Source organism: Pseudorasbora parva, chromosome 24, assembly GCF_024679245.1.
Source record: "Pseudorasbora parva isolate DD20220531a chromosome 24, ASM2467924v1, whole genome shotgun sequence".
Lineage (NCBI taxonomy): Eukaryota > Metazoa > Chordata > Actinopteri > Cypriniformes > Gobionidae > Pseudorasbora > Pseudorasbora parva.
This window is the reverse complement of record NC_090195.1, coordinates 6,593,310-6,618,458: the sequence shown is the minus strand read 5'-3', so window position 1 is coordinate 6,618,458 and position 25,149 is coordinate 6,593,310. Positions and strand designations below refer to the sequence as shown.

The 25,149-nt window shown below is 38.3% G+C and overlaps 2 protein-coding genes across 2 annotated transcripts in view; one reads left to right on the top strand and one right to left on the bottom strand.

Moving 5' to 3' along the window:
• Positions 1-5,569, bottom strand: part of slc4a2b (solute carrier family 4 member 2b) — a 48,516-nt gene extending 42,947 nt beyond the window's left edge. Inside the window, exon 1 of the mRNA XM_067435484.1 lies at positions 5,480-5,569. The gene's annotated coding sequence lies outside the window, so the exon portion shown is untranslated. The remainder of the gene's footprint in view (positions 1-5,479) is intronic.
• A 1,127-nt stretch (positions 5,570-6,696) lies between these two features.
• Positions 6,697-23,945, top strand: si:ch73-173p19.1 (uncharacterized). Its single transcript, XM_067435058.1, has 17 exons — positions 6,697-6,824; positions 7,637-7,743; positions 8,013-8,146; positions 8,372-8,526; positions 9,663-9,821; positions 9,929-10,388; positions 12,066-12,164; positions 14,989-15,079; positions 15,237-15,445; positions 15,522-15,764; positions 16,576-16,674; positions 17,021-17,214; positions 18,340-18,514; positions 18,601-18,757; positions 19,326-19,479; positions 22,483-22,594; positions 22,674-23,945. The coding sequence occupies exons 1-17, from the start codon at positions 6,810-6,812 to the stop codon at positions 22,871-22,873; spliced, it is 2,763 nt and encodes a 920-aa protein (XP_067291159.1). The 5' UTR covers positions 6,697-6,809; the 3' UTR covers positions 22,874-23,945.
• Positions 23,946-25,149: the final 1,204 nt, after the last annotated feature.

Here is a 25,149-nt window from a genome sequence, read left to right as displayed (position 1 = left end):
TGAACACAAAAGAAGATATTTTGAAGAATGTTGGTAACCAAACAGTTGATAGCAGGGGGGAAAGAATACTATGGAAATCAGTGTGGTCCATCAACTGTATAGTTCCCTATATTCATCAAAAAATCTTCAAGTTGAAGTGGAACAAGTTCAAACAGGTTGAAGTTGCAATTTCAACCTGTTGATCACAAAAAAACGAGTCATTAAATAATGTTCCATGGAAGAGAAACAGCATGGATGTGAGTATTGAATGACAAAATTTACATTTTAAGGTGAACAATTCCTATACCAGTTCAGATTTTGGCAACAGATTAATAAAATTCCCATTGCTGATGGAATTTCCCGTCATTTAATTAGGACCCACGGCCATTGAGAGAAATATCTGGCAATCCATGTTTTCACAGTCAGAGGCGCGATTGCGTATATTCTCCGATATTAAACCACACACAGTGGGGCAAAAAAGTATTTAGTCAGCCACCAATTGTGCAAGTTCCTCGACGTAAAGGGTTAGTTCACCCAAAAATGAAAAATTGATGTTTATCTGCTTACCCCCATGCAGTGCATCCAACATGTAGGTGTGTCTGTTTCTTCAGTAGAACACAAATGAAGATTTTTAACTCCAACCATTGCTGTGTGCCAGTCATATAATCATGTGAATGGGTAACAAGTCAATGAGATCAAAACAAACAAACAAACAAAAAAGCATGCCTAGGCAACGTATACAAAAATCGTGTCCGTTTGACCTCATCAGACGGAAGTAATAGACGATGAGAACTTGATGAGACTACTGTTGGGTTTCTCACAGAAACCGATCGGTTTGTGTCTAAAGAAATCAATGTGTCGTCAGGAGCAGCAGGGTTTTTTTGTGCACGTTGCCTAAGCATGTTTTCTTGTTTGTATGTTTTGATCTCATTGACTTACCTATTCACCCCATTTAATGACTGGCACACAGCAACGGTTGGAGTTAAAAATCTTAATTTGTGTTCTACTGAAGAAACAAAGACCTCTACATGTTGGATGCACTGGGGGTAAGCAGATAAACATCTAATTTTCATTTTTGGGTGAACAAACCCTTTAAAAAGATGAGAGGCCAATCATTTTCATCATAGGTACACTTCAACTATGAGAGACAGAAGGAGAAAGAAAAAAATCCAGATAATCACATTGTCTGATTTTTAAAGAATTACATTACCGAATTATGGTGGAAAATAATTATTTGGTCACCTACAAAGAAAAAAGACGATTTCTGGCTTTCACAGACCTGTAACTTCTTATTTAAGAGGCTTCTCTGTCCTCCACTCATTATCTGTATTAATGGCAGCTGTTTGAGCTCATTATCAGTATAATAGACACCTGTCTACAACCTCAAACAGTCAGACTCCAAACTCAACTATGGTCAAGACCAAAGAGTTGTCAAAGGATACCAGAAACAAAATTGTAGACCTGCACCAGGCTGGGAAGACTGAATCTGCAATAGGGAAGCAGCATGGTGTGAAGAAATCAACTGTGGGAGCAATTATTAGAAAATGGAAGACATTCAAGACCACTGATAGTCTCCTTCAATCTGGGACTCCACTCAAGATCTCACCCCGTGCGGACAAAATGATCACAAGATCGGTGAGCAAAAATTCCAGAACCACACGGGGGGAACTAGTGATGACCTGCAGAGAACTGGGACCAAAGTAACAAAGACTTCCATCAGTAACACACTACGCCGCCAGAGAATCAAATCCTGCAGAGCCAGCCGTGTCCCCTGCTTAAGCTAGTACATGTCTGGGCCTGTCTGAAGTTTGCTAGAGAGCATTTGGATGATCCAGAAGAGGATTGGGAGAATTTCATATGGTCAGATGAAACCAAAATAGAACATCATGAAAACATCATGCCTTGGGGCTGATTTTCTGCAAAAAGACCAGGACGACTGTCCCATATAAAGGAAAGAATAAATGGGGCCATGTATCATGAGATTTTGAGTAAAAACCTCCTTCCATCAGCAAGGGCATTGAAAATGAAATGTTGCACATTGTGCAACAGGTATGATTCAGGGCCTGTTCACATTTGGCATGTTTGCTTTGATTAAAACAAATCCTGGTGTGATTGCTCTGTTAGTGTGGTTCATTTGAATAAGCGTGAACGCTGTCATCTGAATCTGGTGTACATCAAACGAGCGGATCGTGACCACTGAAAAGATGGGTCTTGGTCCACTTCCAAACAAACTCTGGTTCGGTTCGACTGAAATGTGAATGCAACACAGACCAAAGACATGCAAACAAACCAAACACAGGGCATAATGTCAGAAGGACTGTTCCATTGTTTTTCCCCATCACAGTTTGTTACAGGAGACAGAACCACGTCTACACGCAGCAGATCTTGGTGTGTATGTGTGTGTGAGGGATTCCTGATGCTGTTTTCACACCTTTATAAGCACTTCACAAATTCTCAGCTGGTCAAAACACCATATGCAGCTATACACATTCAACAAGCACATTTAGCCCAGCACACCGCAATGTTTTGGATGTTCGGTAAATTCGCGAAATACACATAATAAAAGGCAACCAATCAGAATGTAAACATGCACCTATGCCTTTAGATTTGGCATCTTTACGTTCAGCCTTAAAATCCCAATGTGAGCGGGATGTGAAAAAAATGTAGTCCTGGTATGCTTTTTTTCTGGTCTGGACCAAACAAACCAAGCGAACCAAACTACAAGTGTGAACACACCCTTAGTTTACGGCTCTTCACATTTATGTCAGTAGTGATACAAGTTATTAGCCGTTATGCTTTTTCCAAAGGGCCACAGACCCTTGTATCTCTAAATAATAAGACCATCTTCCTCTAAACTGCCTAACGTTACTGTTACTAAATGAAATGTTGACTGTGTATAGCTTTGGGGTATCTACTTCATCTGTTTTGATCTTCGTTCTGAATCCAATCCATTTTTTTAAGCAGCGGCTCTGTTCTTTCATTTGATATATTGTATGTTCAGACATTCATATAACAAAACATTCTGGGTGCAATGATCAAAAACGATGGTGCCGACAACTTAAAAGGAAAAAACACAGTCAAGGAAAGAGTTCATTTATTATTACTTTCAGCCCTACATGATTTTACAGCTTTATGTAACAGAAATGTGCAAGATGGACTCTACAAAATAAGTCTTTACGAATGATGTTGTGCAAGGCAAAAACAACAGGAGCACAGGTAAAATTCAAATAGCGGTGCGCTAAGCTTATTTAATTATCACTTCAAGACTAAACAGCCCTGGGACAACGGTTTAAAGGGTAAAGGTGTTTTCTCTGCGCACCGCTCAGAAGGGGTTTCACAGATTCAGGTTACCAACACACAAAAGCTCTGTCTGAGATTCTCACACTCTGTGTGTTTAACTTGGAGCAGATAATCACATCTTTGTAATATGACAGCAGTGAACAAACCCAACAAAGCAAGTTCTGACCAGAGGAACAGTCATTCATACCACGAGTCACACCAAAACAAACAATCACAATGAAATATCGAACCACCTCATGACAACGTGAGTACAATAACACATATCCTGGGAAACACAGTACTATAAAAACCATATAGGAGTGTTAGGTCAGGCTACCTGAGGAGGACCAATTCGTAAAAGAGCCATGCCGGATTTGTAATGTCATGGTCTACGTGAGAACAATATTTTTCAGGTGATTAGCGTCACCCGCTGGGCACACAATTACAAAAACGCAATGCAGAACTTTTGAAAATAACTTTGACCCTGCAGGAAAACAGCAGCCTATGATATGTTTTTTTAACGTAATCCAGAAGGGCTAAAGAAACTAGTTTCCAGCTGATCTGCTCTGGAATGCTAGCAGGAATAAAGCTCATTTCATTTCATCATTTTTTTTTAGAGTAGTATTTATGAGTCTGGAGTTAAAACCAACCAGGAGGAGGCAAATCAGATGAAAACATCTTAAATCAAAAAATAAAGAAAGAATAGCATATTCCTCTAATAATGCTGAATAAATGAATGAATTCATTCATTCATTCATTAATGACTATAGCAGTTCAAAATTTACAAATATAACATTGCATCTTCACTGCATTGCAGATTTTGAAATAATGTTCATGCTCTGGTAAACACATAGATAAATAAAGTACAATGATATTTCATTCCTGTAATATGCACAGATTTATTAGCCTCTGGCATTATGCCTTAATCACACAGTAAAAACAATGGCAAAGTCACAAACTTAAAGCTTGCATACTGGTTTGACTAAGTCATTGCTTTGTTCCTCTAAGAAATCTGACTCCTTAATGGCTTTACAACACTGATCTGACCTAAATCCAGCTGACCCCCGGTAACAAGCACAAACCAACCACAGCAGCTTCAAGCTTTATAAATAAATGACTGTGCCATTCTTCTGACAACAAACTGCAGGAAACGGATACTAAAACTATTTCACTATTCAGGAATATAAAGCAACTAAAATTATATAACTTCCCTTTTCCTTGTCATGTTTATATTACTCAGCCTCACCACAGGGTGAAAAAAAAACTACCTATTGCCTAGGATAATTTGTTCATTATTTTCTTATACATGTCAAAAAAGACACATACATGCATATACACAACACGCACACATACATAAAAAAAATTACAAAGTCCAACTATAGACAGACAGACAGACAGACAGACAGACAGACAGACAGACAGACAGACAGACAGACAGACGACAGGTAGAACGACAGAGAACGAAAGATTAACAGGTGGAGAGAACGAAAGATGGAATGACAAAACAAAAGACAGACAAATAGATAGAGAAAACCACAGATAGTGTCAGAGAAAAAAGAAAGACCAAACGATAGATAGATATGCCTTGTTTCACAGTGAAATTATATATATATATATATATATATATATATATATATATATATATATATATATATATATATATATATATATATATATATACACACACACACACGCACACACACACACAATTCAAAATGTCCAGACTATATATAAACGGTGTATGCATGCAACTACTTTAAATGTGAAGTCACGGAACAAGACTAGAAAAGGTTCTTCAGTAACTTTAACTCCGCGGAATATGTTCCCCGTGGGCGTCACGTGGCACTGCTTTCATCAGGAGTAACGTTATATCTGTCCACACTCGCGTTTGACAGCAGTCCAGCGACCACGGCTCACAGAAACGAGCACACGACGCGGAAGCACACGGTTTGGTCATTACAGGACACCGTTTTCTCAGCCCATGTTCATTTATGATTTCACGGTTGCAAGTTATCCCACATGAGAGCTAACGCAAGCTAACCGATCACCCACACGCCGACTCGAAGTGCAAAGGATCCGCATCGGGTCAGAAAATCACTTTTCATTCACCCGGGCACTTTATACGTGATAAATATGAGCGGAATCCCTGATGATACTCACAGTCTACTCATAACTGAGTGTATAAAAAACTAAACGTCTCTGAAATGTGTGTGTGTCTTACCTCAACCGATCTCCCCCAGCTTTCACGGATGAGCCATCTCATCTGACGCGCGCGCCTGCGTGTCATACATATTTCGACTGGGGATCTCCTTCCTTTATTAAAAAAAAAATCCAAACCTTGAATAGGCGTCAAGATTGACGCATTGAATGAATGCCTGCACAAGTCCAATGATAGACGTGTGTCAAATGAATGAACTTTACGGCAACCAATTTTTTTCGAAATTTCATAAAGCCTACATTTTTACTCAATTAAATGACTAAATTGATAAAAGCGCATTGATAAAATTCAATAAGAAACACAGACGATGCTTACAAATGACTGCCTGTGAGGGGAAAAAAATGCATGTTATTGTAAAATAAATTGGGAAAAAATATTTTTCTTCATTTTATTGGAACTTGAATCAAAACCTTTAAACCAACATAAAATTGTGCTGCTTAATTAATACAGTACACACGTCTAAACTGTATTTTTGTTGTTGTTGTTGTTGTTGTTGTAGTTTTGCAAACTCCATAGAAATGAATGGGGGGGGGGGGGGGGGGGGGATTCACTGACCATCTGTTAAAAAAATAAAAATAAACGACATATAATATATATTATATTACATTATATTGTTTACTTATTCTATGTTTAGGTTAGGACCCCAGTTTGTTGCAAATATGACATTATTATATTATATTATTTACTCATTTTTGGACCCCAGTTTGCTCCAAATATAATATATTATCATATTATATCATATTACATTACATTATTTGCTAAATATAAGTATGACTCTTAAATTATATTATTTACTTATTTTATGTTTAGTTTAGGACATCAATTTATTCCAAATATGACATTGTTATATCATATCATATATTCTATAATTTACTTATTTTATGTTTAGTTTAGGACCTCAATTTATTCCAAATGTGGGCTTGTTTGACCAAATGACATCTGCCGGCCAATAATACTTATTGCATGTCAGAAATAAAATAAACGCCATAGCAAAATGGAAATTAGTTGCTTTTAGTAGACAAACGATAATTGTGTTTCGTTAACTGGGCGTGTGAATGGTAAAGGTTTGTGAACTCCACTGGGTAAAGATGCGCCTGCTCCTTTAACGCATTCGGACGAGCTGTGATTGACATGTAAAATAACAGTGGGGGCGGTCCTTAAGGGGCGTTTCCAAATGTCAGTCATCCAATCAGCGTCGAGCGTACAGTCAGGACGGAAAAAAACCCGTGACGTAGGCCGTCACCATTCTACTGTGCGGACAATCAGTAAACATCTTCTGCAAAGTGACAACAAACCCCCATATTGTGTATTTTTGAAGATCTTGAATACAATTATGGACTCCACATCGGTAAGCGAAACCTATGGTTAATGATAATCGACCATAATGTTTTTGTAAAGATTATTGCGTTGCTATATTAGCTTGCCCGACATGGATAAAACATGATAAACTGTAATAAGTACATTAGTTTCTATAGACCAACATCATGTACAACCTTTTCTTAATGTCTCGGTAAGCTTTGAGTTTACAGTCATTGTTACTGTAACTATAAAAGATAACAAGGGAAAAAAAAGTAGGCCTAGGTCTCGAGGAAAGCCTCTTGAGACCTTTATTGAAAACATTGATAACAATATGCATGCAAGTACATGGCCTTGTCAGATACATATAGATTAAAGACAAATGCAGCCAGTTAATATAAACACTTTTTTAAAGGTTCTTCAAGTAGTTAAATACGCAGTAGGCACGCAATAGACAACGTAAATAACGTACATATGAACTGATGTATGCTCTTGTACAAGGGATTGTTGGGATACATTTAAAATATCTTTCATATATATATATATATATATGAAATATACAATAACTATTATGTTATATATACAATAACTATTATGTTAAACCTTATGCATGCTGTTATAAACGAAAGCTTCTTGCTTTCAGAGTACAGTAGCATAATGGCTTGTAAATCAGCTATATATAAATAGCATTTTAAGTTGTCTCAAACTTTTTCAAAAAGTCCTCTGAGATATCTGTGGTGGCAGCATTAGTACTGTGCATTGTGCATGATGAATGCTATGGGAATGTGACATGTTTGTGTTTGATCTCAACATAAATAAAGAATACCTTTGCAATGGAGTTCATGTGGTTTTCTTGTTATCTAGACCATAGGGGGGTTCATCAGCACTCTAACTGAGATGGGCTTCAGTGAGGACCAGATACAGGCGGCGATGCAGGCAGGATTCTTCTCTGTACCAGAAGCGGCTGAATGGTAAATGTTTTTCAGCATGTCACATGCATCCTTTTGCTTTATATTCCTGAATAGTGAAATAGTTTTAATGGGTTATTGCATACCAAGAAAGGATGACTAGTTGTGTATTAAAAACTATTTTAATATGTAGTAGTCGTAGGTAAAATACTCACCTGTCTCGTTATATTCAGTGGCTTTAGGGAATATTGAAAGTGTTATTGGACATCATGTTTGGTTATTAACCAAAAGCTGCAGCAGGCCTCTCATTTATTCTCACATTTGCTCTGAAGGCTTTTGCAGGGTGGAAGTCCGCGGCATAAACTAGTCAAGCAGCCTTCAGGTCCTCTAGAGACGGCGTTTTCTGCGTTCAATCCTCCCAAAGAGGCTCTTTGCTATAACAACAACTCACAGTCTGACGCAACAGGTAAAAAAAAAAGCAGCAGTTTGGTAATTTACTCATTTGTACGACAAACAGACCTTTCACAACATTCTTCTGGGAAGGAAAATGTGATTTTTAGTGTATAAATAAACTGTGAATCACAGGTCATGTGATTTTTGTGCGCTGCAGATCATTAGCAGACATTGATACAGGTTTCTGAAGTGTTTTGCAATGCAGAGGAATGCAGAAACTGTGTTTTTCTGCTTTTAGGTCCTTCTTTGGTCTTGGCACCTCCTTCCGTAAACACTCCCAAAGAGCATCTACCCCTGGAAACACGGATCAAGCAGGATAAAAGTAATTTCCACGAGCAGCAGAGGCAACAAGTGGCCCGAGAGGTACAGGAAGAGAAGAGACAAAAGAAGCAGGTGAATCAGTGAAAGCTTTTATATTTTTTACAATAAAACTCTATAAACAAAGACTAGTTTCACCTAAAAATGTATCTACTCACCCGTCATTCCAAACCCATTCTGATGTCTTGCTTTCTTCTTTGGAACACAAAATCTGATCTTTTCAGTACAACGAAAGTGGTGACGACTGTTTATAAGAGAAAAAACTAATTATTAATAGCATGTTTTTCCTTTTTGTATTACTAAAAAACAAACTATATAGAGTATATACACAAATATGACCACTGAGAGGTGAAGTGAATAACACTGATCATCACTGCACCTGTTAGGGGGTGGGATATATTAGGCAGCAAGTAAACATTTTTGTCCTCAAAGTTGATGTGTTAGAAGCAGGAAAAATGTGCAAAAGCTTGAGGATTTGAGTGAGTTTGACAAGCGCCAAATTGTGATGTCTAGACGACTTCTCCAAAACTGCAGCTCTTGTGGGGTGTTCCCGGTCTGCAGTGGTCAGTATCTATCAAAAGTGGTCCAAGGGAAGGAACAGTGGTAAACCGGCGACATGGTCATGGGCGGCCAAGGCTCATTGATGCACATGGGGAGTGAAGGCTGGCCTGTGTGATCCGATCAAACAGACGAGCTACTGTAAATCAAATTGCTCAAGAGGTTAATGCTGGTTCTGATAGAAATGTGTCAGAATACACAGTGCATCGCATTTTGGTGCGTATGGGGTTCAAAAGGGAGACCAACAGTATATAGGTCATAATGTTATGCCTGATCGGTATATATTAGAAGTCACCATAGAAACAACCTCAAGCAATCAAGAACATTTGAGTTTTTATCATCTTAATGCTATAAACACAATGCTGTGTTTTTGCTTCATCTGCTCTCCCATTTTCATGCTCTACAGCTGTGGTTTTTAAACCTGCCCTGAAGGCATCCCAGCCCTGCACATTTTGTGTTTCTCCCTTATTTATCAGACCTAATTCAACTCATCAGCTCGTTAGTAGAGACTGCAAGAACAAAATTGGGTGTGTCTGATGAGGGAGACATACAAAATGTGCAGGGTTTAGATGCCTCCAGGACTGGTTTGAAAACCACTGATCTACAGGATCATGTTTGGTTCCCAGTGCAGTAACAGTTTGTCCTTTAATCAGGAGCGTGAGTTGGTATTGAAGAGGATAGCAGAGGACCGGCGCAGTCAGCAGGAGAAAGCCCAAACTGAAGCCACAGCTGAGACCTCTCCATCGAGTGGACAGGGACAGAGACTGGGTGGACGTGTGGCGACGAGCATAGACAACCACTGCATCCTCATGGTGCTAGATTACATCTGTTTTCCCTCTGCTTTCTAACAACTACTGCTGTTGCAGTATTCAAAATGACGTCAAACATCTGACGTGTTTATACGTGTTTCTTGTTATAGATCCGTCTCCCTTCTGGGGAATCTATGCGTGAGCGCTTCCCTGCAGACACTCCCTTAAGTCACGTCGTCGAGTACATTGCCGGTCGACACCCTTCACTACCCTCCTTCTCCCTCCTGCAAGGGTTCCCTCGCAAGCGCTTCGGTGAAACTGAGCTAACCTGCTCCCTCCGGTCTCTGGGACTGACCCCCAACGCTGCACTTTGCATTCAGACCACACCACCTGAGACGCCTCAGGATCCGCCCAGTCCTGCATCTCAATTGGCTGTTGTAGGACAGCCGGAGTTGGAGCCACAGGAAGAGCCGGTGGCACCGCCCAATGAGCCACCCCAAGAGGAGGCCGGAGCTTTAGATGAACTGGAAGTACCCCCACCACTCCCCCATCAGCTGTGGGAGGAGGCAGTGGGGTATGCTGGGATTCCTGGGGTCGGACCTCCACTGTCAGGACCCTCTCACTACTGGGGTAAGGTTTACTTTACCTTTACTCATTTGTAAAAGCACCACACAGTGTTATTTTACTATTATTTAAATATGACTAGAATTTTCTTTAAAGGGATCGTTCACCCAAAAATGTAAATTCTGTAATTTAGTACTCACCCTCATGTCGTTCAAAACCTGTAAGACTTTTGTTCATCTTTGGAAGACAAATGAAGATATTCATGATGAAATCTGAGCGATTTCTGTCCCTCCGTTGGCAGCTACACTGCAAAAAATGTTTTTCTTACTTAGTATTTTTGTCTTGTTTCTAGTCAAAATTTCAACAAAATTCTTACATTAAGAAACATTTCCTTGACAAGTAAAAATTATTTAACATAAATCAACTTGTTTTGGGGAAAAAATACCTCAAAATGAAGGAAAATAATCTGCCAGTGGGGTAAGAAATATCATCTTGTTTTAAGATTATTTTGCTTACCACACTGGCAGGTTATTTTGCTTATTTTAGGCAAAATCTTTCTTAATTTTGAGTAATTGTTTCCCAAAACAAGACAATTACTTTTGCTTGTCTAGTAAATACTTCTTGTTTTAAGAATTTTTAGATGTTTGGACTAGAAACAAGACAAAAATACTAAGTAAGAGAAGCATTTTTTTTGCAGTGTATGCAACTACTCATAAAGGGATTGTCAAACTTATCCATATGGATTGAGAGGTTTAGTCAAAATTTTCTGAAGACACAGGATCGCTTTATATGATTTTTTGATTTTGATTTCATCAAAAAGATTTTCATGTGTTCCCAAAATAAACAAATTTCTTAAAGGGTTAGTTCACCCAAAAATGAAATTGATGTCATTAATGACTCACCCTAATGTCGTTCCACACCCGTAAGACCTCCGTTCATCATCGGAAACACAGTTTAAGATATTTTATTTTTAGTCCGAAAGCATTATGCAGTCAATGCCCACTTCTCTGTCCATGTCCAGAAAGGGAATAAAAACATCATCACAGTAGTCCATATGTGACATCAGTTGGTTGATTAGAGTCTCTTGAAGCATCGAAAATACATTTTGGTCCAAAAATAACAAAAACTACGATTTTATTCAGCATTGTCTTCTCCTCCATGTGCCTCCAAAAAGAATCAAACGGTTATTGAATCAGTGAATCGATCAATGATTCAGGAGTTTGGCAGTTTGACGCGAACCGAACTGCTGAAATCATGTGACATTGGTGACCCTGATGTTTTTATTCCCTTTCTGGACATGGACAGTAAAGTGTGCATAGGCTGCATATGCTCTGGGACTAAAATATAAAATATCTTAAGCTGTGTGTGAAGATGAACGGAGGTCTTACGGGTGTGGAACGACATTAGGGTGACATTAATGACATCAATTTCATTTTAGGGTGAACTAACCCTTTAAGGGTTTGGGACGACATGAGGGTGAGTAATTATTTTTTTGGGAACTATCCCTTAAATATAATATATTTTCAGTTTTGGTTTTTAATTTTGCTATGTGCTTTTGCCATTTTTATATATTTTTTAATAATTTAATAATTTATTAACAGAAATAAACAAATGTAATAGTTGTAATGTAATAAATGTAATATAAAATTGAATCATTTTAGTTAACAATAATAACCCTGCTTTACGCTAACCTTACTTCAATGCATGTGATATTTTGTAATTAGTCATATTTTCTTCTGACAGGACGAGGCCAGAAACTGGTGCAAGGTGAAGCAGAAGATGAAGAACCTTTGGAAAACGATGAGCAACCAGAGGAAGTTGTACCTCCATATCAACTCAACGGTATGTAACGGTTGTTCTGGGTGGTTTCTTGATGGTTTTGCCCAAAGTCTCAATGACATACTGGTCTCTAAATATGGCCTGAGTTCTCATTCCCCTGTAAATGTATGAGATTTGGCCAACTTTTAGATTGTTGGGTTGCTTAGAATAAGTCTGTTCGCTTGGGAAAAGTTATAGCCGGAACGTTTTGAGGTACTTTTTATGTTTGTAGCACAAACGTTTCAGGATGAGCCAAGAAGTTGACAGGAAGTTTAATACTTAAAGGTCCCGTTCTTCGCGTGTTTTCGAAGCTTTGATTGTGTTTACAGTGTGCAATATAACATGAGTTCATGTTTCGCGTATACAAAAACACAGTATTTTTCACACAATTTACTTATCTGTATAGCGCTGTCTGCTCTGTCCTAAAAACGGCCTGATGATTTCCTTGTTCTATGAAGTCCCTCCTTCAGAAATACGTAACGAGTTCTGATTGGGCCAGCGCTTCCCGTGTTGTGATTGGACAGCAGCTTAGCGCACTTTGCCCGGAAATGTCCCGCCTCTTACCATAACGGGGAGATGCAAGCGCTGAATTCGCGCTCTTCTCCACGTGGGAGAGCAAGAAGACCACGCCCCCTATTTTGCGTGTTCTTGTGGGCGGAGGGTTAGTCAACAAACGGTTCTAGTGACGTCATTACAGCCAGGAAGTGCAGAGGTGTAGTCCAAACCGGCCGTTCGCTGTTAAATGTAATATCTCGCTTGGCATTGAACTTTGAGCTTTATAATTTTACAGGTATTATTTATGCTCCAACAGCAACATTACACACTAACTAAAGTTTGAAAGATGGAATCGCGAAGAACGGGACCTTTAAGGTTTGTGGTTTGTTCAAGTATGAACAAGAATTATAGTTAAAAAATAGTTAATAAATCGTGTGAAAAGTCATGTGCCACTAATTAAGTCTTTACAATTAACATTGGCTTGATTAGTCAACTCTGCTTTAGATGAAACTCCACAAACCATCGAAGATAAAACAATCATTTTAAGCCACTATCGAACACTTATGAGGCTGTAAACCAAAGATGTTGATCTGAACAGACTAAATTGCTATGTGAGCTGCTTTAGGATTTCACTGAATCAGAAAAGGCCAGAATGGTTTGTTTTAACTTTCAACTTTATTGTCTGTTCAGTTTTCCTGGACAGAAATTCATCTTTGACGCTATACATCCGCACTATTGCATAATAAAGCACATGCAAAATATTTGTACCCATAAAAACATTTTAAAAATAGGACAAGCAAATACCATAGAATAACTATATATATATATATATAGTTATTCTACTACTGGCCTCCGTTTTACTCGGGACAAGCTAGCTGGCAACATAGGATTCCATTCCTTATGCTAAGCTAAGCTAGCGGCGACCCTGCCAAACTAAGACAATGCATGCACAGAGACAAAAATGCATTTGCCCACATATCTAAATGTAGGAAAGAAGTTGAATAAGCCCTATTTCTAAAAAAGGTGAAGTGTTCCTTTAATACCTTAATTAAACAAAATGGAAATTCTGTCAACATTTCTCTAATCACAAAGACTCCTTCAAAACATCTAAAGAACTGGAGCTTTATCAGCTCTCATTGAAGGTCACTGTTCATGATTCTGCGAAAGCTTAGCTGATTAAATAAATCGTAGATGTCTGACTGACATCAGAGGAATGTTCTGTGTCTGCTGGGATCTGCTTACAGATCTTTGTTCAGGAACTCTGTGTTAGGTATTTAATCAGTGACCAAAGCAAGAAAAACTGTGAAATTGTGGGAAGTCCATGTTGAGTAAGAGGTAAATGTCCTTACTTGTCCTAGTTTAGGCCTGGTTATAAGTCAAATCTCATCCACCTCTTTTAAATTATGAAACGTGGAGCAATCAAGCAAGCCTGTTCTTATGTGTAAGATCTGCTTCCTTATGCTCTAATTTATTAGCTCTTTTGTCTGGAAGTTTGATTCGGGGGATTTCAGACACACTGGGAGAGAAAACAGCTTTGGGCATGGTTTTAAGATGCTGTGAAGTCGACAGGGGTGATTGTATGTTAATTTGTGCACGAGAGGCACACTGGAATAAATTGCCAGCCTGGGAACATGCTAATATACGGTAATTAGCTTAATATGCGGTTCCTTCCTGTGCAAGTGTTTTGATATTGAGGCTGTGTAATTAAATGCTTGCTTAATTTGGTAGTAACAAAGTGCAATTTAAATTGAATTTGTTTACTTGATGTGCTTATGGATCGTGCGAGTAAACAATTGTAAATGGATTTTTTTTTAAAGATACATCCACACAGGCATGACAAACATGGAAATATTGGGGTATTTTTAAATTGTAATTTCCATGCTTGGAATAGTTATTGAAAAATTATTTAATAATTTTTTTTAAATTTAATTAATGTAATCGATCCTTCAGAAAACATTTCTTATCATAATTATAATTTCTTATTCTATATAATTAATATTTTTGTAACTACCGTGGTACATTTTTTCCAGTTTTTTTTTTTTGATAAATACCATTTTTTGTTACAATTTTTTAAATACTTATATTCTATGTTCAGCTCCAAAATATTTGTATATATGATATTAATATCTAAAACTGCTCTTTTAGAGTGTAGTCTTTTGAAAAAATATTTTCAAAATTCTTATCCGTAAATCATAAATGACTGGAAAAGGTGTGGGAAACCTGTTTTCTTGATCTGATGGGGGGGAAGACGTTATTATTATTTTTTTAAGGGTTTTAACCATACACTAAATAAAAATAAATGTATAGAACCTAAGATACTTCACACAACATTTTCTCCCTTTCGCTCTGGCAGGAATGCCACGGTTGCCCTTCTTCCTGGAGAACAGGGCGAGAGGAGGGCTGGAGCCGAGACATCACTGGCCAGAGCAGGGCAACAGACTCAGGTAGGACAGAGCCTCATAAAAACACCACAGTTCAGTATGCATACAAGTGTAAGAAAGAAAAATTACAATGACATCATAGGTGTCAATTTGAGAAACTTGAGTCTTTAAAATAGATGAAGCGTCTGATTTGGTGTCTGTAATTGGTTGGTTGTTAAAGGGAGGTGGAGCCTGATGTTCCAGCAGACCCTGATGAAGGCCGTGCATTGCGTGGTCAAGCAGCGGTTGAGCGTTTACAGAGAGCCGCCCATCATGACGAGCAACAGTCACTGCACGGGCAGCCCTCACCCCCCAAAAAAGCCTTTAAGACCCCGCGCGTGCCCTCTCTCTGCTCGATGGCCACCAGGGCCACGGTTTCCCTCATGACAGGTCAGAGTCCTGGTGTTATTTACTAATCACTATGAGTTCTTAAGACAAGCCATTAAACATAATCTTGCTCTCTCAGCTCCCAGCATGCAGTACAGCAGTAGCCTGGCGTGTTTGACCCCAGAGCTGGCCGAACTCTTGCTGGCTCACATGGCACGCGAACGGTTACTCCGACCACGAACGCTGGAGCTGTTCTTCGGCTGCCCGCTGCAGAAGTTTGTCCTAAACTGCTACCCGTACACCACCAACGAGCTGCTGCGGCAACTGAGGGCGTTTTCCTGTCTCAAGCATCTCAGCTTCGTCAACTCTCCACTCATCACAGGTGTGTGAGAATCTCACTTAAAAGAAATGACCAGGCTTTTCATTCAAAAAATCTCCTCATTTTATTTTATTTTATTTTATATTACATTTTGTTGCCATTTTTATTCCATTAAGAATTTTTATATTATGACCTTTCATAACAATAAAAAAAGGACTACTCGGATGGATGGATATACTGTGTGTGAGTGTGTTTATATATACACACATATTATATATATATATATATATATATATATACATATAAACATACATGGATACATACATACACACACACACACACACACACACACACACATTTATATAATTTATATGATAAATTATCAAAGATATATAATTAAAATATCTATAAAACATATTATAGTGAATAAATATTTGTAATAATTATAATGCTTATCTAATACAATTTTTTACCGTGTTGTTATTAGTATATAATGAATATTTCTAATAACTTGTAATATGAATATAGCACAGTAAATATTGAATTGTACTACAGTCAATGTATTTATTGCAACTATAAATGTGTGGTGACTTTCTGTTACTATACGATTCTTTTTGAATTATGGTAATGAGAATTTGGGGTTATTTGTCATAATCATAATAAAAACAATAATATAAAAAATATTTAATGAAGGATCCTAAAAATAGGCTTCATTGTCTTTAACCAAAATTGAGGGGGTGAAATATGACCAAATATCGCATTCCTTTCTGAGAAAAGTTCTAAATGACACATTGCTTATTCACCAGTGTATTGAATTGATTGTAAAATTATTTTGTAAAGCTGAGTGATCATTGTGTCCTTTTTCATATTGCAGATGCCGGTCTTTCTGTTTTGTCCAACCTCTCAAAACTGCAGCACCTAAACCTGTCGTCTTGTAGCAAACTAACAGACAGCTGCATGCAGCATATCGCAGGTGAGACCATGTGTCCAAACCACAGAAACCCTGTTCCAAGTGAAACCCTTAAGCCCTCGCCTTATTCCACTCTTTTGTGACGTACTGCCGCTTTGACCGTTGAGTAGAACAAGTCTGCTGCGGAGCTTGCTTCGGCAAAAGTACCCGTCGAGGGTTCATATCGGCCGCTTGCGAGCACCCTCCTGAAGCCTAACATGACAAATGGGAAACACCCTACGATCTTTTGGACTTTACACACATTCCAAGACCGACCACATAAAGTGTGCTATTTGGGACAGGGCCTTACTGTAGCATCCACAAGTGTTTATCATGTAGAAATGCGTCATGTGTTTTTGTCTGATCTCAGGACTCCGCAGTCTGACATTCCTGGCTCTGGACCAGACCAAAGTAAGCGATGCAGGTCTACTGCTGTATCTACAGTCAGGCTCCTCTGTGCTGTGTCAGCTCAGCCTGAATCAGACGGCCATCACAGAGAGCACACTGAGAGTGCTGCCCACATGTGTGCCACAGCTACGAATGCTCAGTATTAAACACACCAAGGTAATCTACACTGATTGATTTATTTCATAATATTGAGGGGGAAAAGACAATATATTAACGTAATATATACGTTATATAATATATATTTTTTAAATAAAGGTCGCTGTTTTAATTTTCAGCTTTACATGTCATTTATATATAAAATATAGACTATATCACAACAATAGTCTAACAGAAAAAAAAGTCTAATTTAAATAATGCTCCAGTAGTCTGAAAAGTATGCCCAAAAAAGAAGAAAAAATAGTGCCCAATCTGTATATACTTTGATTAATGTATTATGTATTATTGTATGTATTATTTTACAAGCAATAAGTGACATATTTCATATTTATCTGATCTGTTAATAATCTGCTAAAATATATACTATCCCGTACAGATAAATCAACGTTTGATGTTAATGTATGTTATTTACACACACAGTTCTGTAAAAAAAGTTTTGGGTCGGTGAGATTTTTAAAAATATTTTAGAATTGCTCAACATGGCTGAATTTATTTTAATAAAAAATACAGTAAAATATTGTGAGATAATATTACAATTTAAAATAACTTTTGTTATAAAATGTTAAAATTTCATTTATTTCTTTGATCAAAGCTGAATTGTCAGCATCATTCCTCCAGTCTTCAGGGTCACATGATCCTTTATAAATCATTTCTAATATGATGATTTGCTGCTCAAGAAACATGTATTATTATTATTATTATTATTATTATCATCATCATCTTCATCAATGTTAAAAACAGTTGAGCTGCTTAATGATTTTGTGGGAACCTTAATACATTTTTCAGGGTTCTTGATAAATATAAAGTTCAAAATGACAGCATTTATTTTTTGTTTAGGTTTTTTTTTTTTTTTTTTTTTTTTTTTGCAATGTTACACTTTTGCGTTTGATCACTGTAATGCATGCTTACTGAATTAAAGTACACATTTCTTGAGAAAACAATCTTACTGACCCCAAACTTTTGAACCATAGTGTTGCTGTTGATATATACACAGTACTGTATTTGTTCTCCAAACAAGCTGTAATTATCTGGCACAATCTCAAAGTCATAAAGCCGTTACAGGGCTTGTTTTTAAGGTTTATTTTGGACCTCACTATATGTCCTTTTGTCTCTTTTTCCCTTCAGGTGAGTGATGTGTCTGCACTCGCAGAGCTCCGAAACCTGCAGACGCTTCACCTGGATGGCACAGGTGTACGGGAAAATTCTCTCCAGTGCCTAGCAACCCACCCCAGCCTATCAGTTCTCAGCCTGGCTGGCATACCGGTCACAGATGGAAACCAAGCGCTGGAAATCATTTCAGGTGCAGACAAATGGAAATTAATTTCAGTTCAGAATGCAAGTTATTTAGTCCTGTAATAGGGTGACTGTATTATTTCCTGTGTGCAGGCCTGAGGCTCACCCAGCTCACCCTGCCTGGCAGACACTGTGTGACGGACGCTGGACTTTCATTTCTCTCCAGACAGACTTTGCTCTCAGAGCTCGACCTAACTGACTACACTCAGCTCACCGACCATGGCATTGCACAGCTTGCCAGCATGAGCAGGTAGATCTTTAAGCAAAGCCATGAGTCCAAAGGTGTCTAAATAGTAAATCAAAGGAGGAAAGCAGCTCTTGTTCTGGTTCAATTTGGTGTAATATAACCTTGCAAATCTGGTAATGCTGAAATAGATATGTAAAAAGTGCTGTAGTCAGAGCCAAAAATGAACACTCGCCAAGTGCTAAATGCGAGTAAAAAATCGTTGATGGCGACTATGTGAAACGGTATCAATCACCAGTTGGCCGGTAACATTTTAATGAATTGTAACAATGCAATGATGTGATAACATGAACAAACTTGAACGACTCTTGGGACAGCTTACGGACAAGAACCGCATCGTCATAAAAGTTTACGCCTTGCCAACTGAAATATTCAAGAGCATTTAATTTTGCGTGAACTAATGCTTTAAAGCAAGATAAATTTGTATCGTCCAATAGATAGTATCCTGTAGTAAAGCAATGACTAATGTTTTTTTGTTTTGTTGTTGGTATGATTAGACCTTTAATATATTCAGAAGCCTCTTTCCATTTTACCGAAGATGGTCATGAAAACCATGCCCCGTTTTACCTTATAGGTTGAAGAAGCTGTCTCTTAGCAACACTCAAGTGAGTGACAGTGGGCTGCAAGGACTGGTCACTTTAAAAGATCTCCAGGAACTGTGTCTCGACCGGACTGCCGTCACCAGCAGGGGCGTTGCAGCCTTGATCACACACTTGCCACATCTGCAGGTACAGTATTTAAATATAAGAAATTCATTAGTTACTTTTAATCAGCAAGCATGCAATAAATGGATCAAAAAGTAAAGAAATGTATAAATTTTTGTCATGTACAGTGTTGCAAAAAAATATTTAGTCAGCCACCAATTGTGCAAGTTTTCCCTCTTAAAGGGATCCCCTGGTGTTGAGACTTGTATGGCTTAATATAACATAAATGATGTCTCTTACTGAATTATGTGGTAGAAAACCCATGAAAGATCTAAGTTATTTAAAAAATCGATTTTATATTTGGACCATGGGCGGCGCCATTGATGACATAGGTTGATGACATAGAATGGTTGCACTCCTCAATCAGCTGGCGTTACCCGTAGCTATTTTTACCACAACGCAACTCGAAAATTGTTTCAGAGTTAAACAAAATCAATGAATTGCTTTGTAATTGTACTTAAAACACACTCAAACATACATGTGCACACAAACTCACCTACACAAGTCACAAACAGATCGGCGGCGGGCACACACACCTGACAGACTGCTCTGTCTCAATCGCATGCATCATCACCAAAACATCCTGCCTCTCTTCCTCACGTTACCTTATCCCATCGTCCTACCTAGATATTTCCCTCTGCTGGATACATTAGGCATTACAGTTAATCTACTGCATATCAACAGTCTATGATATCAACACAGGGAATAGATTGAGGGTTATGTATGCGCGCACGCAGTGCGTGTGTGTGTGTGTGTGTGTGTGTGTGTGTGTGTGTGTGTGTGTGTGTGTGTGTGTGTGTGTTCGCGCCGATCTGTTGGGGTGTGTGTGAGTCTGTGAGAGAGAGAGAGTTTGTGTGTATGTATGTATGTGCACATGTATGTTTGAGTGTGTGAAGTCGGACAGCTGTGTGTAATCGGCTGTACACTCGTTATTGCGGTGCAACGTGAGACTGAATGACTGCACTCGAACATGTCCACTATGGTGTCGGACAACACTACAAATGGCCGTCCCTTCAAATAATGCCCTATTTAAGGGTATAGGGTCGATTTCAGATTCAGCCCCTGTCGTGGAGACTGAGCAGCCCAACATCTCGATTGAGACAGAGCAGTCTGTCGTGTGCGCGCCCGCCGATCTGTTTGTGACTTGTGTAGGTGAGTTTGTGTGCACATGTATGTTTGAGTGTGTTTTAAGTACAATTACAAAGCAATTCATTGGTTTTGTTTAACTCTGAAACAATTTTCGAGTTGCGTTGTGGTAAAAATAGCTACGGGTAACGCCAGCTGATTGAGGAGTTCAACCATTCTACGTCATCAACCTAGAACGCAAACAAAATGGCGCCGCCCATGGTCCAAATATAAAATCGATTTTTAAAATAACGTAGATCTTTCATGGGGTTTCTAATACATAATTCAGTAAGAGACATCATTTATGTTATATTAAGCCATGCAAGTCTCAACACCAGGGGATCCCTTTAAAATGATGATAGAAGCCTGTAAGCTTCATCATAGGTACACTTAAACTATGAGAGACAGAAGTAGAAAGATAATCCAGAAAATCACATTGTCTGATTTTTAAACAATTTATTTGCAAATTATGGTGGAAAATAAGTATTTGGTCACCTACAAAAAAGCAAGATTTCTGGCTCTCACAGACCTGTAACTTCTCATTTAATAGGCTTCTCTGTCCTCCACTCATTATCTGTATTAATGGCAACTGTTTGAGCTCATTATCAGTATAATAGACACCTGTCTACAACCTCAAACAGTCAGACTCCACACTTAACTATGGCCAAGACCAAAGAGTTGTCAAAGGACACCAGAAACAATATTGTAGACCTGCACCAGGCTGGGAAGACTGAATCTGCAATAGGGAAGCAGCATGGTGTGAAGAAATCAACTGTGGGAGCAATTATTAGAAAATGGAAGACATAGAAGACCACTGATAATCTCCTTCAATCTGGGGCTCCACGCAAGATCTCACCCCGTGGGGTCAAAATGATCACAAGAATGGTGAGCAAAAAATTCCAGAATCACTAGTGATGACCTGCAGAGACCGGGACCAAAGTAATAAAAGCTACCATCAGTAACACACTACGCCGCCAGGGACTCAAATCCTGCAGTGCCAGCCGTGTCCCCCTGCTTAATCTAGTACATATCCAGGCCCGTCTAAAGTTTGCTAGAGAGCATTTGGATGATCCAGAAGATGATTGGGAGAGTGTCATATGGTTAGATGAAACCAAAATAGAACTTTTTTGGTAAAAACTCAACTTTTTGTGTTTGGAGGAGAAAGCATGTTGAGTTGCATCCAAAGAACACCATACCTACTGCGAATCATGGGAAGGAAACATCATGCTTTGTTGCTGTTTTTCTGCGAAGGGACCAGGACGACTGATCCGTAAAGGAAAGAATGAATAGATAGTGAAATTTTGAGTAAAAACCTCTCCTTCCATCAGCAAGGGCATTGAAGATGAAATGTGGCTGGGTCTTTCAACATGACAGTGATCCCAAACACAACACCTGGGCAATGAAGGATTGGCTTCATAAAAAGCATTTCAAGGTCCTGGAGTCTCCTAATCTAAACCCCATAGAAAATCTTTAGAAGGAGTTTTGCCCAGCAACAGCCCAAAAACATTGCTCTAGAGGAGATCTGCATGGAGGAATGGGCCAAACTACTAGAAAAAGTGTGTAAAATCCTGGTGGCGACTTAAAGAAAATGCTCGACCGCGGTCATTGCCAACAAAGGGTATATAACAAAGTATAGAGATGAACTTTTGTTATTGACCAAATACTTATTTTCTACCATAATTTGCAAATAAATTCTTTAAAAATCAGACAATGTGATTTTCTGGATTTTTTTTCTCATTCTGTCTCTCATAGTTGAAGTGTACATATGATACAAATTTCAGGCCTCTCTCATCTTTTTAAGAGGGAGAACTTGCACAATTGGTGGCTGACTAAATACTGCATGCCCCACTGTGTTTAAATATGGCAATATTCTTGAATTCAACTTCCATGTTGGTTTTGTAGGTGATGGGTTTGGCCAGTACACAGGTTGGTGATACAGTCATCAGACAAGGTCTAGTTCACTGTCCGCAGCTTCTGAAACTCAACCTCAGCAGAACCAGAATCACAGATCATGGTATGATGCATAGTGCTATCCCGACCAAAATCATTTTCTTGTATAAAAGAAACTGCTCATAATCCATTTTATTTCTCAGGTTTGAAGTTCCTGTGTCGTATGCAGTTGAGTCAAGTGAACCTGGACGGCACAGGTGTAACTCTCATTGGCATTGCCAACTTGATCTCCGCCTGCCCTCATCTGACCAGCGTACGAGCCAGCCAAACCCGCGCCATACCTCCTGACCAACAGTCTGACGATGACGATAACGATAACGGCAGCAACAACTCACGATCCTAGTTTTATTTGTTTATATTCACAGAAAATTCACAGACGGCTATAGTACCCTTCAGCTTCCTTTTTCCATAACGTAGCACTAAAATCTCACTTGGGTTCGACAATCAAGTTGAATTTTTTTCCTTTTTTTGAATGTGGTTACATAAAACTCATTAGTGTTAAAAGTTTTCAAGATTAAAGTTCATATTTGATCTGCGTTTTGTCTGTAAAATGAACTTTAAATGTGCCATGGATATGCACACTTCAAATTTCTATTTTCTGTGGACATTTTGCATTTTTTGTAAAATAAAGTGAACGAAATATCATTAAAAAATATTGACCACTTGTAATACAGTGCAAAATGGCATTATAATTTAGTAACGATCATGCTAAAATATTGATAATCAACATTATGCATGACAAATGTAGAATAACCAAATCTTTTGCATTGAGTATTGAGGATTCGTGCATGACCGTTATATTTTTATTTTACAAAATGAATGAAAAAAAAAGTGTTAATTAATAACACTTAGATTTTATGTGAATATATTTTGGATAAATGCATCTGTATGATTGATTGAAGAGGAAAGCCATTTTAGATTGCAATGACAGTGCATTTAAGTGTTTTTTTTTTTTATTTAGTTCAGAAATTACATGCCAAAGTCTGTCACTTTACTGGAACGTTACTGAATCTAGTAGAAGTTTTACTTCAACTCCTACATGTGAATTCATGTTGGACTTATTCGTTTATTAGTATATCCTTTCAAAAATAGAGGATTTATTAGTCTAATGGCTTTAACTGGATCCAGGTTTGCACTAACATACATCTGTCTTTAACTTGCACTAGTCTTGAAACGATACCCATTCAGTTATGAAGTGAAGAGTGAAATACAGAACAAATGACGAGCATCATCACAGGCATATCGAAGCACTGGCGATCGACTGTTTCTGTATGCATCTGTGTTGTACCTTTATGCATTTGAATGCAATAACATTTGAAAATATGAAAACATAAAGATCTCAACCATATCTGGAGGTCTAAATGTACTAAAGCAACATTGTCAAGTTCTAAATTATAAACATACCTTTAATGCTTGATGATGTTCTGTCTTGATATGATGTGAAGGTTTGTCGAAACAGTCAAATGTATTCTTGCTTATAATAGTTGTCTGATCTGAATTGAAATGAAAATAGACACAAAACCCTGGATTTTATAATCAGAACTCAGGAGCCAGTCAATGGTGCATCATAAACAAGTAGCGTCTTTTTCATGTTTATTTAAAATGCCATGAATTTAATGTGTATGTTACTACAGTATTGTCAGTATTTCACTAATATTAACACAGTAAATACTGTTTGATGTTTTAGAGCAAGTTAGTTCTGTACATCTTGTATAAGTAACATAGTGATGTGCACGTATACAAACATTTCAAAGCAGTTCATTAGGGAAGCAACTAACACAAATTCACAGAATGCCACCTCTTATATGTGTATGTACGACAAAGATCGTGTGATGCATGTTGTACAGTTCATGCATTCCATCTCTCCCCGTAGTTGGCAGTCTTTTCTTATATGGGCTTGTACAGTTTATTTTACAGGCAACTAAGATGGTTTAATACTATTTTATACTTTAAGTTCAAAGCATTAATAAAAGCTACATTTTGCAATGGTTTATTTAGCCTTTTAATTTCAAGGCAACACTATAAATAGAACATACCCACGTTTAAGTTTCTGCAAGAGCCAATGAGGTTCATTCTCATGTTATGAAGCACTCGAGTTATGCATAACATTTGAGCTTTATCAAGAGCCAATGAGGTTCATTCCTGTGTTACGTATCACATTTGAGCTTCAGCAAGAGCCAATGAGGTTCATTCTCGTGTTACGCAGCACGTTTGAGCTTCAGTAAGAGCCAATGAGGTTCATTCCTGTGTTACGTATCACATTTGAGCTTCAGCAAGAGCCAATGAGTTTCATTCTCGTGTTACACAGAACGTTTGAGCTTCAGCAAGAGCCAATGAGGTTCATTCACGTGTTACGCAGCACGTTTGAGCTTCAGCAAGAGCCATTGAGGTTCATTCTCGTGTTACGCAGAAAGTTTGAGCTTCATCAAGGGCCAATGAGGTTCATTCTCATGTTACGCAGAAAGTTTGAGCTTCATCAAGGGCCAATGAGGTTCATTCTCGTGTTACGCAGCACGTTTGAGCTTCAGCAAGAGCCAATGAGTTTCATTCCTGTCTTACACAGCACATTTCAGCTTTAGCAAGAGGTTTCTTGTCGTGTGTCAATCAGGTTTGATTGAG